This window comes from Erpetoichthys calabaricus, chromosome 3 (genome assembly GCF_900747795.2).
Source record: "Erpetoichthys calabaricus chromosome 3, fErpCal1.3, whole genome shotgun sequence".
NCBI lineage: Eukaryota > Metazoa > Chordata > Cladistia > Polypteriformes > Polypteridae > Erpetoichthys > Erpetoichthys calabaricus.
In genome coordinates this window covers 289603899-289623934 of record NC_041396.2, presented here as the reverse complement: position 1 = coordinate 289623934, position 20036 = coordinate 289603899, and the positions used below count along the sequence as shown (strand labels likewise).

Genomic DNA, 20036 nt, shown 5'->3' with positions numbered 1-20036 from the left:
GAAAATGTCATTCTTGCATTAGAATATAAAAGTTAATATTTTGATGATACCGCATATGGTAATTCTCCATCATGGTTTAAATCTATTGTACAGTGAATATAATATTGAAGCCTAACGTAAAAATTATATTGCAAGTTGCAATATCTGTCAGAAAAATCTCAGGTATTTTCCCGAAACAGTTTAGCCCTCATGTGGGTTGAAGTTAGACTGGAAGGGTCTTAATTTTGCTTGAAGTTCCTTTTATTTTTCAGTCTTTCCCTTCCATCCTCTCCCACACACAAGTTATGAGATGCACCAACGTAACATGTTAAACCTAAAGAGTCGTCTGTTCTACTTTGAATGTTAAGGTGTTTTTGTATTAGATTGGTTGTGTGCTATTTGGGAATGCTTTTCTTGAAGGGTAACTGTGTTTTGAGTATATATTTAAATAAATTTACTTAGTAAATTTGTTGTGCCAAGTTGAAGCAAATGATAGAAATATGGCTGTCTGCTTATCACATCTTTTCAGCCATTCTTTTCCTTAATCCAGGTTAGTAGCCATACTTGCATGTCAAAAAGATATAAACCAAAGCAAAGTATTTAAAAAATCGGGGAGAAAAAAAAAGCACTACATTTTAAGATGTAACATTTTTTCCCCTTGTAACAGTTGTGCAAACTTGTCTTGACTCTCTGTGCTATAAAAGGGTGTTACATTTGCAATATATTGTGCTGTACAGATTTACTTGTATGGTTCTTTCTGTGTATTACTTTGTCGAATGTTATTTGCCCAATATCTTCACCCACATTCTAATTATGTTGTTTTCTCAATTTTTTTGACCCATCATAATTTTAGTGGTCTGTGGCTCTGTTACTGACACTGTCCCATCCAGTCATTTTTGTGTGTGTGTATTTTTGTTTTATTGTAATCCTTTATAAAGTGAGTTTTTAAATATGCAAGTTGTTTTAATTTGTTTGTATATTCAGCAGCTTTTTATTTTAGTGTGTGTGTTTCTAAAATATTTAACACATTTAAATACAATTTCACTTCATTAGCACTCCAGTCTACCTCCTACTTTTTATTAGCAGTAATTTAGGGATATAGAGTAGTCCGTTTGCCACAGTATTGTAAGATAACTGTTTAGTCTTTAAAGTAAATCCTCTTTAAAAGACCATTTTGTGGGTAGTTTTAAAATTGAAATCTGGATTTTTGTGATGGTTATTTACAGACTTGTCTTTTATAATAGGATGCTAATTTTTTTTTAAGATGCAGTTGAGTTTATTGCTATAAAACTGAGCATTTTTAAAAAATCATTTAAATCTTTCCCAATGCACGCTATTATTGACCCAAGCTCAGAGTAGTTTAAACAAATTAGGTAGTGTTTCTGTATTGCAGCATAAACCCCCAAACCCTGCTATCAGCTTTGCATTATCTGCACCCTAGATATGAACTAGTGCCATTCTAGTTTTTTTTTAAATTCTAAACCTGAATTTGTGGTATCTGTTTGATTAATGGGAAGTATGTTCTAATCCATATTGAAGTGATAGTGTGAAAGGAATTAAGAGGGGTGCACTTGAACTAGGTTTTGCCTGTCTGCCTACCTATTAATTGTAAATTAATGATTATGGATTTTGTTTTTGTTTTTTATGTTCAGTATTAAATATTTATGCCAATAACACCAGTATATAAATAAGAAAGTGCATACTTAATACTCTGAATCGCTGTGTTTGTGTGTGGGGTGTGCTTATTTTCTTCACCAAATTACTTTTTAAATTGCTGGGTATATTGTAAGGTTGGGATTGGCCTGGAAACTTCTTGACTGCATTGTTTTTGCTTTTGAATAGTCTTTAAAATTTGACCAGTAATCAGAAACAATTTCCTTTTGTAGCTTACAAAACTGCACCAGTTGGCCATGCAGCAGAATCCATTCCCACTGACTCCTGGAAGCACTGGATTCACTGGTAGGTAGAAATAATTACTTTGCAGTTAAAGTGGCAATGATTTACACTGTACTTGATCCCTTTTTGGTTGTTTTTCTCATTTTTGAAATGAGGTAATTTTCCCATGAGAAAGCAATATTTAAATATATTTTTGTCCTTTTTTGTGGATGTGATTATGGATAAACTTTAGACTATTGATATTGAAAAATGTTCAAACATTCATGTAAATGTCTTTTCTGTTTAGATTGTTTGGGTGTTAAGGCCCCCAAACAGGTATTTAAATTCAATACCATGAATGAGGTTCTTTGTAATTGTATGTTCGTAAACCGATTTTCAGAGGATTCATCAGGGTCAAAAGTGCATTGGAAAGGGTAATTTTGAGTTGACTGGATCAGTTTCCTAACTATCTAAAGCTCAATGTGTGTGTTTCTCCTTTACAACTCCTCACCCCCTGGTCCAGTGTCAACAGTTTTGTGCATATGGCTCCCTTTATCAGTGTGAGACCATACACTATTTTGGAACTCAAGGATTTCACCCTGGGGGCAATTCCCCCACCCCTTTATACCAGAATGAGTTTAAGGGACAAATCGATCCCCTGGTGGCAAATCACTTACATGGGCAATGTAGGGTGATGCTGGTAGTAAAATGTGTATTTGCAGGGCTATCCACAGAACCATTATGAAGATCATTCCAACTGAAATTTTTATAATGCATCCTTAACTGCATAATGATTGCATACCATTTGGGTTAGCATAGCTTGTTGAGACTACTAACCCACACTTTTTTCTAAAATATCCTGAAGTCTAGATTTGAAGGTGCATCTGAGGCTGCTATCTACCAAAAAAGGAATCTTTTCTCAGCATGTCTGATTCTCTGTGAAGAAAAGCTTTATTGATACAGTGATGTTTCCATCATATCTGCATTTATCTGCGCCCCCATTTTCTAAATTTAAAAACTAACTTTAAAACTAGCACCCACCATGCCTTAGAATGAATTGTGCACCAGTCATGACCTTCATGGCCAGACTTCACTAGCTGACAATCTTTTAAACACTTGATTCTAGTTATTGAATGCAAAGTGACTGCATATTTAGTCCCAGACATCTTTTGAGTATGGCCAAAGTGTGCCCTGCTGTATTATATAATCAAAAGTAAAGATTGCCTTTCTTATATCAAGTGGTTTAAATTTTCAACACTTGGTATGGTATTCACGTCGATCTCAGTATTTTGTAGAACATTACAAAAATTATGTTGAGAATGTACCTTTCCGCTCATCCACCCTAATAACCAAGACTGTCCATAAATAACAGCAAGTGTAGGTTTGAAGGTTCCTTAAGTCCTTCTCCCTACCCCACACTTTTTTTTTTTTCTCTCTTCTCTCTCTCTCTACCCCCCCTTTTTATAACAGTGAGTTTAAAGGACAGTGTCACCTGGTGGCTCAGTGCAAATGCGCTGTAGTTAATGATGGGTCCACTATGGGGTACTTTCCATTTTTCAGACCTCCCACTGGGTATTCATATCTTAATATTTTTATTTGCTACATACATTAATTTAGTTAAATTTCATTGTGCCACAAATGCAAATGTGCCCAAGCCTGTGTGCTATCCAAGTCACTCGATTTGGCCGATTCAGCATCATCTGACCTTGTACTACAGTCAGTGATGAATCATCTATCAAACTAAGGACTTCATAAATTAAGTGTAGCAGCACACCCAGGTTCAGCTTGACCAGTTACAGTTGCCCCACTTCTCATTGGAGAGAGAGAGAGAGAGAGAGAGAGAGAGAGAGAGAGAGAGAGAGAGAGAGAGAGAGAGAGAGAGAGAGAGAGGAGAGAGAGAGAGAGAGAGAGAGAGAGAGAGAGAGAGAGAGAGAGGGAAGAGAGAGAGAGAGAGAGAGAGCAGAGAGAGAGAGAGCAGAGAGAGAGGGAGAGAGAGAGAGAGAGAGATATACTTTATTAATCCCAATGGGAAATTCACCATATGAGGAGGGGGAACAGGTAGTATGAGGCTCAGCGCAATTGTAGTTTTGCTCAAACTCCATGAGGATAGATTAATCATTGTCAGGAGATCAGTATGTATTTCTTAAAACGTTGCAGTCATTCATTTCTTCTTAAGGTGAGCTATTGCCGCAAGAGTTCATGGTGGATTAAAACTGCCATCTTGCCTTATTGGGAATTTAACTCCTGCCATAGTGGGTTAAAGGTGAAAAATTGGGGAACTTCACACTCAAAGGCCTCCACTGTGTGTAGCAGTTTACTATGAGCAACAGCCATGAATATTTGCTGACAAAAGGTTTAGATACAATTAAGTGTAGGTAGAAAGTGCCAGTTATCAGCAGTTGAGACTTGGCTGCCTTCATAATAGGACCTGCTTAGCCCTGCTGGAATTCTAGTGAAGTTTATAGGGTCTGAGTAGTTTAAGTTATTTGTTCAGCTTCCTTTAGCAATGGAAAAACAATCAAACCTGCATGGTTAGCCCAAATATTGGTGTGCAGCAACCTGTAAGGTCGGCAGTGGCAAGGCTGTTGGACTCCTTGCTTCCACCATTCCATCCACCTAGATTGTTAGCTAATAACAAGTGTGTCCTATTATTTCATCGTGATAGTTAGTAAGAACAATGTTTCTGCTTATTCAACATCCCTGTTGTTCATATTCCTTCAACTAAGAAAAGTGTTTCCTTGTTTTAAAACTGAATTTATCTTGCATTTCTCTTTAATTTAGGCAACTGCCCAAATACATGATTCTCAAATCAATTAATTTTGCGGCATCAACTTTTTATCCAGCATTTGTAAAGGGTATAATAAATAATATATATAATCTCTGTTCATGTAGCGCATATGGGATCATTAAATAAACACAAGGTTATCCAGGCCTTCCAAATTGCTGCCACGTTACAATTGGCTGTTTCTCATTTTTTAATGTCCTCTGCAAATCAATGTCATTTTTAAAATAATCAAAAAGACTGAAAGACTAATGATCTAAACACAGATCATGGAACCCAGGTTATCGCATCAACACATATGGAGTATTGCTGCCACTTTTCTTGGTATTCTGTCACCAGCTACAGTGTGTATGTGTATGTAATACTTGCAAAGCAAGTTGTCTTCAAATTTTTTCCAGTTAGAATTTCCTTAGTCTTAAGTAGAATAAAAGTAAGGCTTTGTGGGTTGGAATTACATTTTTTTATGTTCCAGTCATTGTCGTTATGTGTCATCTGAACTGATTAATGGAATATGCTTATTAAAGATTTACACATTTCTCTAAGAATACTGCTATAATCCCATCAGGTCTTGTTGTTTATCATTGAACAGGTGTATTACTGAAGCTCATGTAATCATTTTGACTTAATTGTTAAACACAATGCTCTTTTCTTACATCTCTCTGCTTTACAATATGGAACAAAATCTTAATTGCACCAAGTATGTTCCAGCTATGAGTTGAAAGGACTTTGCTTAAAGTGTTCTAGCTCTCAAATGTATCTGATTATTTAAAATACTTTGCAGTTAAAAGGTGAATTCCATGACATGACCACCTGGCATTCATACAGGATATTTCAGGTGTATGAATTCAGCATTTGTGTTCCTTAACCAATGCTAATATGCAACTCTCCCAAATAAAGTGCCACTTTTTTAAAATGCTCAGAAAAGCAGCAAAATTCTCCATCTTTGTGGGATTGGTCTTATACTTCCTTGCCAGTTAAACCCCTTTCCTTTAAGATCTTTTGCTTTATCCATCCTCCTCCATTTTGTCCTACCTTGCTTTCTTATCCCAATGCACCCATCCATGTCCATTGCTCTTTTTGCCCACATAAAAGCAGCAAAATATTGAATAAAAATATGGGCAGCAGATCTTTACAGGGAAATTGTTCAGGTACTTCTCCTTTGATGCCAAATATAAAGGTTGTCTTGCATATGATTTTGACAATGTGGTGATAATGTGACTTATGAATGTCATCATAATGAGCACATCTACATAAGGATGCAGTTTTCAGCTACAGAGAGAACTAAAAACCTGAATTTGATTTTATTGTATTCTAAAACTAAGGTGAGCTAGACAATGCAGATAAAACAGTTATGAGTAGCTGCAAGAATGCATGTTGACCCATGGTCTCTGCATTTTAGCACTTCTAGGCCATGCCATGGTAAAGCCTCATCTACAGAGGAAGGATTATCCACCCAGATCATAGTTAAATCCATGATGTTGGAGATACAAAATCGGCTTTAGCCCTTTTCCTCATCAATGCAGCCTTTGTAACCCCCAAGCATACTTTCAACAACTAATCCAGAAGTATCTAAGAATTGTGATTGGTACTAGGTCTGCTTAAAAAGAAATGACTAACAATATTTATGAAATGTCACAAGTTCATATATAAGACATGCACATGCCGTCTGAATGTCTTCCGTGAAGTCATTTTTGTGTTGTCCTGGTCTACTGCCTTAACATCTTGAAGAATTTTACACATTTTGGAAATGTGTAGTGACTGGACTTTTTTTTTTAAGAAAAGAGGTTTTGCCTTTGACAGTCCTGTTCTACATGTCTTTATGTAATGTATACATTGTTTAGATAATATAAGCTTATTTTTTTCAGGCAGTCTTTATATTATGTAACGAAACATAATTCCATTTGTATGTTTTTCATCTGGTTTCTGAAGTGTGCATGCCTACTTTGTGGAAAAGGATAACTAAGGGTTATCTTTATTTAAAATAAATAAATAAATTTCAAAATTTATTGCACACAAAAAAAAATATGAGATCTATGTAAAATTAATCTTACATAATGATTATTTGTTAACTAACAAAATGCTTTTATATTAACTTCAAATACCTAATTTTTTGTTAATGATTTTTGGAACATGTATCACCAGGTTTTAGGAACTAAAAGCATTGGAACAAACAGATTTGTTCAATTAGAATACTAGAATTAAATAAGTTGAGTATGGAGAGGAAGCTGTTTTATATATGTGTAGTATTCAGTATTCTAGTAGTCTAGTATGTCTGAGTTTTTGGCACAGTTTTCAAGTATTGGGACCATTTATTCAGAGAACATCTGAATGTGTAGTGTGGCATATCATTTTGGCTAAGCAAGACAAAGCAAACAATTTTTTTTAATTATGTGAATTAGTTTGTATGAAGGAATGTTTCTGACAAAATATATTGGTGTGCCAAATGACATCCATGCATATGTGTCCCTAAGTATGTAATTTTGTTGTATATTTCTTCACTCACTTCTGTGGTCTTGCTACTTGAAATGGAAAGCTATTTGTTGTCACATTTTGCAATAGACCCCCGATCCAGTACTTTTCCTTCTATATAGTTCACAGTAATGTTTTATCTAAAATGTGCACATTGTGACTAATAGGAGATAATCCGTCAGAAAAGAGAATGTGATACTTGTAAGAGGAAGTAAGGTGGTGGAATGGAAGGTGAAGGTACATTCATTGAAGTTGCATTCATGGAAAATGTAGACAAATATGAATAGATTAGACACTGTGGAGAATAAATTACGCTGTTTCCTATGAGCCAGAAGTCATGATTATTAGAAGTGTAGGTGGGCTTACAAATGTCCTTAATGTCCTTGGCTTCTACGGTGATGCAGTTTCATTCCAGGTACAAGTGTCCCCTTGAGAGCTGAACATCTTCCAAGAATGTGCAACTTTTGGAAAGCAACCACTCATATGACCACCATTTCATCAGATACCTTGCCTCTAGCATCAGCAGTTAGGGTAGTTGTAGTATGAAGAGCTTGAGCAAGGGTAGTGGAACATCCACGTTTTTGAATGACGTCAGTTGTTGGTATTATACCCTTAAGTGACACTTGAGAGTACCCTTTCGCTTCTGTAATCAGGTGGTTATAGAAGACCGTCTTGAACAGTTGCGTGAAGTTCAACATGGGCCAAATAGCCAGTGCCAAACCCTCATGGGTGAAATATACTGGTAGGGGGTAAGGTTTCCACTGATTGGGGGGGTGGGGGGGTGGGGTGGAGAATAAGGAAAAACTGTACAAACCCAGCAGGAGGAGTTTGAAGTGTGGTGATGCCCAGTAAAAGTATATGTCTAAGTTAGAATAAATCCCATACAGACAGACTTGCACCTCGGATGTAGAATGTGCACTAAGCTGTCTCAAGGATGCCTGTAGGATTTGTTTGACTGTACTGGTTGCAGAGTGCTGAAAGAAACTCCCATGATAATGAGGGACAGTGCTAGGAACAGGATGGGGAACTTTTAATCTGGTGACAAAAGTTGGGTGCCAATGTGGTTGATGCCTCAAGTATGAGAGGGGTTCTGCTTCTCACTAGGACCTGGCGGTGCTTCTTGTCACTAGAAGCTAGGATGGGCCCTTCCAGTATGGAGTCAAAATATTTTCTTTGGATGATCTTTAAATACACACAGTCAACAGATATGTAAGGATGGCAAGGGTTTTCTGGAGTTGCTGTGTGCATATTTGAGGACTCAAACCCAAAGCTGAGCAAGTGACCCCATTTCCAACTAGGGTCTCAAACTGTAATTGACTTTTAAGATACTTCTGGATCCATATTACTCTTTTTACATTTTCTTTGTCTGCCTTGTTGGTTGTTTAGATCCAACTTGTTTGGTTTTCAGTCTCTGGTCTCGTGTGGAGATAATGCATGTTGAAGGTGGAGTGTTTGAGTCCCTTTTCCTCAGCTATAGACCCTACCTAGATCTGTAAATATCAAAACTGCTGTTCAGTGGCCATTGTAAGTTCTTTGGAACCTGCACATTTCCTTCCACTGTTTTAGTGTCACTTTTATGCCATGTTTTTAACTTGCTTGACAGCATGTTTATATAAAATTCAGACCATCCTGAACATTGAGGGGAACATTCCGGCCACCAACATTAGAATCACCAATAGTGACCTTTAAACTTGAGAGCCAACAGAGCAAACCCAGCATTTCAAGAGAATTCAGGAAATGCTGTTCACCATTTAAAGTAAATAAATAATGCAGCCTGCTGCTTTGTGTTTATCCTCTGAGTTGGGCCAGGGGTTCTTGTAAAGCATCCCACTTCTAACCCCAAATTGATGAGGCAGACATAGGAATAAAGACATCTGTTTCTTTAATGATAGTGTTCAGGTTGTTTTAATTTATGCACAGAATTGTTCAGACATATTTTAAAAGTACTCAACCATACAATTCTATGAACACTTAAGGTTATACAGTAAGACGGGTGAAATTCTCTGTATAAGCCTTAGTATGAAGGATAGCAGACAAGTTTATCTCATGGCTAAAGTCAATGATTCAAGAACAAGATGACAGTTCAGCTTCTTTCACATTTGGTAATAATTTAATTTTTACGACATTAGATTAAGCTTAATGCACAGTTAGGTATATAAATTATCATTCAATAATACTGCCCAGATAAAGATGGCAGACAAAAGTATAATTTTTTTTGGTAATTCGAACCCATGGTAGCCGTTGAGCTATCAGGATATAACTTTATTCATATATGTTATCTCCCTCTTATAAGGTCAAGGCCCCTTTCTTAGATTAGTGATTAGATTGATAGGTTTCAAGATGTTCTGTAGTCTCCTGGTAACCCAACCAGGTTTCCCATGTTCTTGAATGATGATATTGCTTTTTTTATTCCATTATAGATGCTTACTGGTCCTGTATGCTATTATGACTTGTCTATATTAGATGTTTTAGGAAGTTAATATAAAAGCACTTTGTTAGTTAACAAATAATCATTATGTAAGATTAATTTTACATAGATCTCATATTTTTATTTGTGTGCAATTTGTGTTTTATATCTGCTGGTTGATCCCTATGCTGTTCAAGATAAAGCTAATATTGTGTCTTAATTTAGCAGGAATGGATGCCTCAGCACAGACTAGTTCTCACGAACTCACCATTCCAAATGATGTGAGTATCTATCTGAGCCATTTCTTTGTTTTTTTGTACAAATGTGTTTTTTTTTTTTTTTCTTTGACCGGAATATTTATCATTTCTATCCCGCAATAGCTGATCGGATGCATCATTGGTCGACAAGGCGCCAAAATAAATGAGATTCGCCAGATGTCTGGTGCACAGATCAAAATCGCCAACCCGGTAGAGGGCTCTTCTGACAGGCAGGTCACGATCACTGGCTCCCCAGCTAGCATCAGTTTGGCAGAGTACCTCATTAATGCCAGGTAAGGGACTATAAGTAAACAGTGAGTATGGGTCTTCTGGCTTCTCTTAATTAAAGCAGGGAATGTTTGAGATATTTACATGGTAAATAGTTGGTCTGCATAGTACTACACGGGTTTAAATAAATAGAAAATATTATATAAAAACTATTTTTTTGAATTCTACTTAATCTTGGTGTATTAATTTACTGAGCTATTGCATGCTGCTTTTTCTTTTTTTCTTTTTTTATACTGTTTCCCAAAGGCAGTCTCTTCAGTAAAGTTTTACAGGACACCCAATCCCCCTCTTGAAGTGGTCCACCTCCACAAAGTGTCTACCTATTTCCTTGTTGCTCTCATTTTTATTAGTTTCACTGTGTGAAACAAAGAAACATTTCAGTGAAAAATTCTAAGCTCTACTCATCTTCCTGTTTTGCTGTAGCAGAAATCCACTGTTAATGTTTTATACAGTTTATGCAAAACTTTAAATCAGTTTCACCCAGCAGTCTGTGTTTTATAGTGGTCCACTCACAGGGTATGCCGTGCAGTATTTTTCACTGATATACACAGACAGATTTTTCAGACACAGTATATCGTTTGACCATGCCACCATTTTTAGTATAGTTAACTGTGCTGCTTCAATCTTTTGTGATCAACACTAACATACAGGCACCCAATGCCTTACAATTAATAGCCTGCACTTCACAAGAAAAATGGACATGATCAAGAACACTCTTACAGGGATAAGTGGTGGAAGAATTTGTTTCTTTAGTGTCTAACCCCCACACCCAAAACCTCAATGAGTTTTAAAACCTGCTTGCTTGTTTGTGTCCATCCATAAGGCAGCTATAGATGATCAAAATATTACCATGGATTTTTCACCATGTTTCTTGTGGGTTAATCATTACCACTTAAGGGCGAAGTAAAACATTATAGAGAAAATGATACAAGTAAAAGTAATTTCTGTCTGTCCTTATCACTATGACCTTGACAAAGAACCATCCTGCTAAAACTTCCATTTAAGCTGCAGCAATTTTACTAAAAAAGTAAATTGTCTTGGTTAGGGCATAAAGATAGGCAGGTTAAGAGACTTGCTCAGGCTCACAACACTGTTTCAGTGTAGGTTCCTTGTCAGTGGCTGCATGGCTTACTTGACATAGATTAAATACATTTATATTATGAAATGTAATGCTAATTTTTTAACCTGCCAGATAAAATGTAAATTACCTTGGGGGGTGGAGGGGGGAGATGCCCACCAAATATGTATAGATAAACATTAAATAAATCATGCTAGAGGTATTCTATAAAATCTTACTAATATTTGCTAAACCACAATATAGTGGGACATGTGTGCACATGCCTTCGCCCATATGAGAGAATGAAGGTGGTTTTATTATGTAGGTGGTTTTATTAATAATTTATCATATTAGCAGGCTCAGTCGCACTACATTTTTTTTTTCTTTTACTTGCCATTCACAAGATCCATGAAATATCCTTCCCAGACTTCATTATGTGTCTACCCTAGGTTTATTTCAAATTTCCTTTACATTAAATGTTTGTGTTCAACTTTATTTGCTATATACAAGTGGGGTGGTATTTAGGAATTTTTTTATTATTATTATTATTTTGAGTGGTGTTCAGATACATTTTAAACATTTGATTAACTTGTGTGCGTCAATTGAAGTTTGTTTTAAAGATTAACCTTTGAAATCTGTTTTATTTTTGCCAGAATATTTAAATTTTAAAATATTTAAAAATGCACATATTTTATAACTTGCAATTTTAAATTCTCAAGATATTCTGTAAATCATTCTGATGTTAGGAGTACATTGTTCTAATAGCATGTTTGATTTAGCAGTGCCTTTGCATGATAAACAAGCTATCGCTGGGAATCGTTTAAGTCCATGTCACATTAATCTACGTACTTTCCCACAGGATTGATCCCCCCCCCCCTCCCCCATTCACTGACTTCATATACATAATCTTAGCAAGGTGGAGGCATTTGCAATACACTCCTGTGACTGCCAGATGTCTAGTCTCAAATACCCAGCAACCTAGTCCAGCTAGTGTGTAGTTTTGCTCTGACAAAATTTAAACTGGTTTTATTTTTGCCTTAACATGCAGTACTTTTAAACAGTTTGCTTTGGCTGTGGCTTCATGAAGCTGCAAGTTTTGACTATTGGATAGGGTTGAGCTTGTAATACTTCGGAAATGTAAAACTGTGTTGGAAAGTTGTCACACAGTTGGGTAATTTGACATGTCCAGCAATTTCTAGTCCTGCATATGGATATTCTGGGGTGGCAAGATGTGACATCTCATTTGCCTAGACGTTGCTTAAGGTGAAGTTGTGAACAAATCTGATAATGTCTGTTTCTGTAAATGTGATCCTCTATGAATGTAAATTTAGTGGAGAGTAGTTTATAGGCTTGCCCACTAGTTTGAAATAAGTCACTAAAAAAGATGCAATGCAAAGTGCTATAAAAAGCACCTTTAAATGCCGACTTTGTGGAATTAAGGAAAAGAGTTTACAATAGATGGCTCACTAAAAGTCTATTTTTAATAAACTGAGAGGGAATTCTAAAGCAGAAAGGGAATTCTAAAGCAGAAATGTAAAGGTTATACTTCAATGCTTTAGAGACTCAAGCTGAGCTCCAATAAAACATTGAAGTAGTGTCAGAATGTTGCAAAACTGCTTACTACGACAATTTTTTTTTTCCATGTTATCATTAATCCTGAAGTAACTCTTGATTTTACCAACTCACTGCGGTTTAAATGGTCACTGAGTGGGTTTGTTAGACTTAACGGGAGGAAGAGTGTGATTACTCTTTTACATAAAGCAGAGAATGGCTGTCATTTAAAACTGTCTAAGCCGACAGCTGTGGCAATCTAGCTTTAAGAGCTATAAACTGTAGCAATATTTATTTTTATTTTAAAAGTGCAGCAATTCCTAAAACACATTTGTGAAAGTTTATTGAACATTGACCAATTTGAAATATTAACTTGATTGTGTAGGATGGTGTTCCCAAAGGCCCATATAGTACTCAAGATAGGATTCTCTAAACGTGGCATATCTGAGCTTTCAATTTTGGGGTACGTTTTGTTTTTAGTGTTGTGAGAATAAAGGTCACAATGTATGTATCCTTGGGCTTTGTTGAAAATGATTAGGAGTACCTGTATCTCTTGGGGAGTAGGTCCAATTGGATTTTTGTTCCACTTGTTTTTCTCCCATTGGCAACAGGAAAAGGTTATTTTCTGAGATGTTAATGACCATACTGGCCTAGGTCAAGCTTGGTTGACCAATTAGATTAACTGTTTACCTTGCAGACATTTAAAGCCTCATTGAAATAAAATTTTTAAAAATTCCATCTACATACATCTGTATACTTTATTATATGTCTTTTTGGTAAGTTATGTTGCAGAAGATAATATAGCTTTAAGATTTTATATTTGGACATTAGAACCAAAATAAAGAGATCAGTTATAAAAAGTATGGCAGTTTTCATTTGGACCAATGGATTTTTGTCTTCTAGTGCTGCTAGTTCACTCTGAAGTAGACCTTTTTCTGTGGCACGCTTAACCCTTATGCTGCGCGGTCCATATGGCCACAGAATATTGGGTGATTTGACACTATATTTGCACATTACAAAATGAGACTCTACCTGTCTGTAAAACCTGCAGCAGAGCTAGAAGTTATTGGAGCTTTTTTCTGTTAGGCTGAAGGACAGATAGGATGGAAAGTTCATTGGACCTGCCAAATATGTATTAATCCTTTCTGTAAAACGCAAATATCAAAATGAATAAAATTTTTTGTTTTGCATCTTAAAAACATTGTTGCTGAGCTTAATTAGGATAGGAAACCTTAAAAATCTGCACCCATCTCTTTAATTGGATCAATATCTTTAAATCTGATGCCACATGGACATGTTTAGGGCAAGCTGTTTTGACATTTAATGTCTCCAATTTCTGTTTTGCCAATTTCTGTATTTGATTTGTGCAGTTGGATTTCTTGAATTTATATTTTGGCTTGTCAAAAGGTAATTTACATTTTGACAGGTGAAAACTAACGACTCTTCGTATTGAATTAGAAATATTTAATTTCAGATATGTATTCAAAATGTTACTACAACATATTGTAAATATTAATAATACAGCAAGTGAAGCAACTGTGGAAAAACCTGATTGTTGCTTATTTATATTAAGTTATGTACCCTGCTGTGTCTGGAAAATGGTGGGAGTGGAATTCAGCTACCTGGATGCTATATGTAGGTTAATGTCACTTCCACAGTTCTGGCTTTTAGAGCCTGCCTTAGTTCATTATCTGTTGATGTTTCCAATTTTAAGCAGAAGCTTTGCTGAAAGCACCTGTCAAAAAATAATTAGAGCCACACCGTCCGATTTTAAAACGGAGAGCTGGATCACCCAAGTCTGTGCTCTTACACCAGCAAGCAACCAGCCTTGGGCTCTGTTCAGTATACTCCTATTTGTACACATTTTGTCTTTCGTGCTTTTGTTGGAGAAATCCTTAATGTGTATACAAATTATGGCATCATTGTCTTCACCACAGATATTTTGTCCCATCAGACTTATTTAGTGTTACCAGAATTACAAATCTGATAGGAAATCTGGTAAGTTTTGTCTTCTGCCGCAATTAGTGATAGTCTAGGGACTGGAAAGAATTTTGCATACGGTTTCGAGACCAGATGTTTTCAGAACATGAGGTGCTGATGGCTTTTACCCTCTGTTTATTATGAGTTTTTATTGCCAGTGAGAAGGTATACTTTTTGTATAAATTTGAATAACACGTAGGCAATTATATGGCAAAGTCTACTGGCATGCAATGGGTTTTAAGTTTTGAGAATGGTGGAAATCCAAAATAACCAGTGCAGCAGTGACGAGTCAGAAATTCTTAACTTGCCAGTGCAGTACACTGTTATATAAATAGGGAAGCGCAAGTCTGTAAATTCTTGATTTGTGTGTTTGTGGCAGGTTGCTTTTAGCAAGTTCTTAAATATGTATTTATGTACTTTTGTAGGAAGCCGTTTATATAATAGTTTGTGCAGGGAAATCTTTCTAACAGTGCATATTGGTATATAAGTACATTTTGTTCTTCATAGTTGTGCTTATGAAGTATGATAGTATAACCCATAACATGCTCTACATTTTGTACTTTTTGTGGCAAATCCTGCCCGTGTTCAAACCCAGGTGCCTGCATTTTTTGTTCTGCTAAGTTAACGATCCACTTAATCTAAATATCTTCTCCATCTTAGTTGGTTATATGCATTAATAAATAACATATGCATGTGATGTGCATGAGCGCCGCTCTACATTTTGTACTTTTTCTGGCAAATCCTGCCTGTGTTCAAACCCAGGCTCCTGCATTTTTTGTTCTGCTAAGTTAATGATCCACTTAATCTAAATATCTTCTCCATCTTAGTTGGTTATATGCATTAATAAATAACACATGCATGTGATGTGCATGAGCGTCATCAGTGACATGAAACAATGTAATACCTTGAACACCATTTTTATTATGAATTCTCAAAATGAAGGATATCTTAGAGAAAAAAATATAAGCACAGAACAATGTTAAAACATAGATCTGGAAACACTGCAATATATACCCAAAATTATACATAGTTTTTATATTCAAAATATCCAAGGTCATCCATGTTCTGAAAGGGATCAAGTGCTGACAGTTTTATTGGGACAAAAGTTCAAAAATAGATCTGTGGTACCTGATAATGCCTCTGTTTCAAGACGGACCAAATTCCACCACTGACACACAGACGTGAAAGAAAATGGAAATGACTTGGTAATGACAAATGAGCAATTATTTAAATCAATTAAAATAATGTGCAAGAACAATATGATCTCACCTTAGTCATAGTTCCAGAAGAAATATGCTCTGGCGAACTTGGTCTCCACATTTAAATCAATGCTGGGGACTAATGTTTACTCTGCACAGTGAAGTACAGTAACTGCTAAATCTTTTGTTGTACAAGTGTATTGTTCTACAATACATTTGTAGAAGAGTTCCGATTTATTTTTCTTGCATCAGGCTTGCTTTCAAATTTGCACCACTTTGCAATGAATGAGTATGTTAAGTTTGAGTATAACAAATGAAAGAGAAATATGTCAGTGCTAGAATGTGGGTTTTTTGGCCTCATCAGAGTACTTGTTAGGTTGAAGGATCTCTTATGCGGGTTAACTTTTTTCTTGTGTTGTATGTTTTTTTTTTTTCTGTCTCCATGAATTGAGGGCCACCCCTTTCCCAACCCGCCTAACCCAGCCCTACCATGTGTTCCTCTCTTTCTCCCCCTCTCTTTCTCTGTTGCAGCGTAGAGTCTGCTAAACAGCCTTCCTCGAACCCTGAGCACCACAACCTCAGCATGAACCTCTGTCAGCCCTGCCCCCCCTCTACTGCTGCTGCTGCTGCTGCTACTACTACTACTACTACTACTGCTACTACTACTACTACTACTACTAGTACCTCCTCTTGTTCTTCCATCTCCTCCTCTTCCTCCTCCTCCTCCTCCTCCTCTGTCGTCACTTCGGCAGCAGCCATCACCCTGTCCTCCTTGCTGCCGTCGGGTGGCCCTTCCTCCGATTCCCAGCTCCCCAGCAACCCTGTGTGTGTCTCCAGTCTGCTTGGCATGAACCCCGTCCCTTTGATGGCTCTCAGTGTGGTCAATGCTAAGAGCCCGGCTGTCGCTGTGTCTGCTGCCAGTGGTTCTGCCCCCGGTGCTTCTAACAAGCCGGGCACCTCGGACTTGGCAAACAAATCCAAGAAGAGAAGGTTGTCTCCTTACTGATTGCTGGGTATTGCTTTTAAGGTTGGGAGGGTGTGGGTGGAGATGGGGTATCTCTTGGCTGAAAACTTAAGGAATGAGTTAAGACCATCTGGTGGCAGAAGACTGTTGCTCTTTTTCTTGTGCATGATTAATGTTGCTGCAGACTACAAAAATGTCATAGAAACATGTTTTCAGTTTGTGGCCTAACTAGAGGAAAAAACTATGTTAGTAGTAACAGTTACTAATTTACTGGGTATTCTTCCTGAGCTCTGATTAAATTGTACTTCAAGGTGTGTTTTTTTTTTTTTTTGTTTTGTTTTTTTTTCCTTTCCATACTTCATACATCTTTTGAACATCTATCCAACTTCTAGTTTTTGTGAAACGCCTTATGATTTTTGTGGTGTTCAAAAAGTTTGTCTGCTTTCCCTAAATGGGAAACAAGTAGCAATAGTCAGAAACCCCTCTTGTTGAACAGAATGCCAAACTGCACTCTTCTTTTTATATTAAACAAGTGTTAGTGTTGCACGATTGTTGAAATTATGCCTTTGTTTGGGACTTGTGCTACAAAGCAAAGTGAGTTGTTTATTACACACTACACTGCTTGTTTTGTTCCCTTCCCTTTTTGGGTTTTTTTTTTATAAATATGATTGGTTCTAATTGAGGTAAATGTTTGACATGCATTTCTTGGATATAATAGATTATGAGAAATTTATACAGTTAAACACTCAGATGGGTGTGTACAGTTTTTTTTTTTTTTTTTTTTTTTTTTTTTTTTGTGCCATTCACCCACACCCCAAATCCTCGGGGTTCAGCAGTAGCTTTACACTTCTACATTTGTTGTGGCTTGATTCTTGCTGATTTTGCACCCCTTCTCTTGCAAACGTTTCTCCTGTAGTTCTCCTGCCTGTTGCAAGTAGAATATTCCATTTATGTAACACACATTTGTAACTGTTTATTTTATAACAATGAAAAGTGTATTTCTATGTACATAATAATAAAATTCAGTCTTGTCTTGGTCAGGTGGTATGAAATTACGCAACATAACTAGCAACATGATATAAATGGAATGATAACCTCCTGTTTTCATATTTTGTGTAGTGTTGTCCCAGCAGGGATATATGGCATCTCATATAGACAGTAAACATTTTAGTTAATTTTGACTTGTAACAGTAAAGTACATTGAAACAAGTTTGTATTTCTTTTTCCTCTCTTCCCTTTCCCATTGTGTGTTTTTCTTATTTTAGGCTGTCGTCTGAAGCATCAGGATTGGGAAGCAACTAATGAGCAAGCTCAAGTTACCCATCAGCAGTAGCATCCATATGCCCATATAATTCTCCAATGTAGTTACAACGGAACAATTTTTGCTATTCCAATTTTAACTTTTTTTGTCATGCCCACCCATCAGTTCATCAGCCTTTTATTTTTTCCCCCTCAATTATTCAACTTTTTAATTACCTTGCATCTGTTCAGTGGTTTTAATGTACCTTTGCTGAAGAAAAAGGAAAATTATATTTACTACTTATTTTATTTTTTGCCTTTTGTTCACATTGAATTTCTGTTCTACCATCCTGAAGTGTAGAAGTGAAAAATCTGAATAGGGTCAAGTTTAGCTCTTGTTATGTCAGATTTTTCTATAAAATAAAAAAACAAAAAAAAAGAAAAACAAAAGAAAAAAAAACAAAAAAAAAAATATAATAAATAGATGAACTGAATTTGCCTTTTTACATGTGCTGTGTATTTAATTTTTCCAAAGAATAACTTTTTGCTTGGATGTATACAGTTTGCCCCTTGATGGGTGTTCCTCTTGGTTGTCCACTGTTGGGTTTACAAGAGTGGCTTAGACATTTAGGAGCTCAAAATAACTTTCAAATGTTTTTTTAGGTGTAGAAATTTATGTAGAAAATATAGATTTAATAATGATTCCAAGAGTGGAAATTGCTTAAATTGAGAATGTACATGTGCCTGGTTAATTGGGAAGGGGCTTGTTTACGGGTGTTGAGAATATTTTCTCAGTAGTTTAAGCTTTTTTTTTTTTATATATATAATATATAAAGTCTTAGTTCTTTTTTGGCACTGACAGAGCTGTTAAGTTTTTTGTGTTCCACTCCAATTTATTTCATGTTCCTATTAGAAGTGTCTGTTTGTAAAATTGAGTTTATTTAAAAAAAACTTCTATCAATTGGACCTCTCCTGAATGCATATGTATGCTATATCAAAAAAGTACCTAACAATGGTTTTGACAAGAACTGATCATTCATCCCAAAATTTTTCAGTCCCTGTTTACCCATCTTGTACAAAATATCATGTCAGGATTTGAAGGTCCCCAAAGCACTACTGTCACCAAAAACAAGCCTAAGGTATTTCTGTATGAAGTTTACCTTTAAACTTGCTTCTGTCCTGCACTCTGTTCTAGATAAAGTACCCATTTTAAAGTTACAGCTGGAATTCATTCTACTAACTCCCTTCACAGTTCTGAACTCTTATATTTTGTTGTATGTGCTTGCTTCAACTGAAAAGGTTCAACTTTCTATCTTTCCATAGTCATGCAGTTGGTCGATTTTTTTCTTTGGACTTTCTGAAGCATTGTGATAGCTTTTTTAATAATGTGGTGACCATAGCTGCACATACTACTTTAAGTGAGGTCTCACTAGTCTTGTGCACATTTAAAGAATAACCCCCCCTTGACTTGACTTGTGTTGGGTTACATAGCACACTGTGTCAAACATCCCTTAGCTTTAAGTCTTTGTAGATGATGGATCTGGACCGCGATGAGTCCAGTATAACACTTCACAAGGTATTGCCAAGTTTTAGACCACCTGTTTTTGCTATCTTTGCAACACTTGATATTATCGTTAAATGTGTTTTACCCCAGTCTGTATTCTGCTTTATGGCATCTTCGGTTTCACTTGGGTAGGAGCAAGTTTGCACACAACTTCAAACTATCAGTCTGTTTTAATGAAGAACATAAGTGAGAGCAGCAGCCATTCACTAAATGTGTAGGCAACATCTAATTTGGAAAACTTCCTTGTACCTTGACCATTTTTTTTTGGTCTAATACCTTTTCAGTCTTACTTCTCGTAGTTAAGATACCACCTAAGAAAGAAAAGGTGATTTTAGCAAAACTTTTCAAGTTAAATAACATTCATCTGACTGTCTTTAAATGGTTTTGTTGTGTCCTTTATAGAATTCTAAGCTTAAAAATGATCG

General features: G+C 36.2%; 1 protein-coding gene across 9 annotated transcripts in view; it reads left to right on the top strand.

The window, feature by feature from the left end:
• Nucleotides 1–18553, top strand: part of pcbp2 (poly(rC) binding protein 2) — a 46084-nt gene extending 27531 nt beyond the window's left edge. For 5 of the 9 annotated variants that reach the window (XM_051924355.1, XM_051924353.1, XM_051924354.1 and 2 more), the window contains 4 exons: nt 1866–1938; nt 9738–9793; nt 9893–10062; nt 16376–16865. In XM_051924355.1, coding sequence (XP_051780315.1) covers nt 1866–1938; nt 9738–9793; nt 9893–10062; nt 16376–16850 — 774 coding nt within the window. In that variant the 3' untranslated portion in view covers nt 16851–16865. Of the gene's footprint in view, nt 1–1865; nt 1939–9737; nt 9794–9892; nt 10063–16375; nt 16866–18073 lie in introns of those variants that run through there. The other 4 variants (XM_051924352.1, XM_051924350.1, XM_028798494.2 and 1 more) reach the window with 3 other exon arrangements.
• Nucleotides 18554–20036: the final 1483 nt, after the last annotated feature.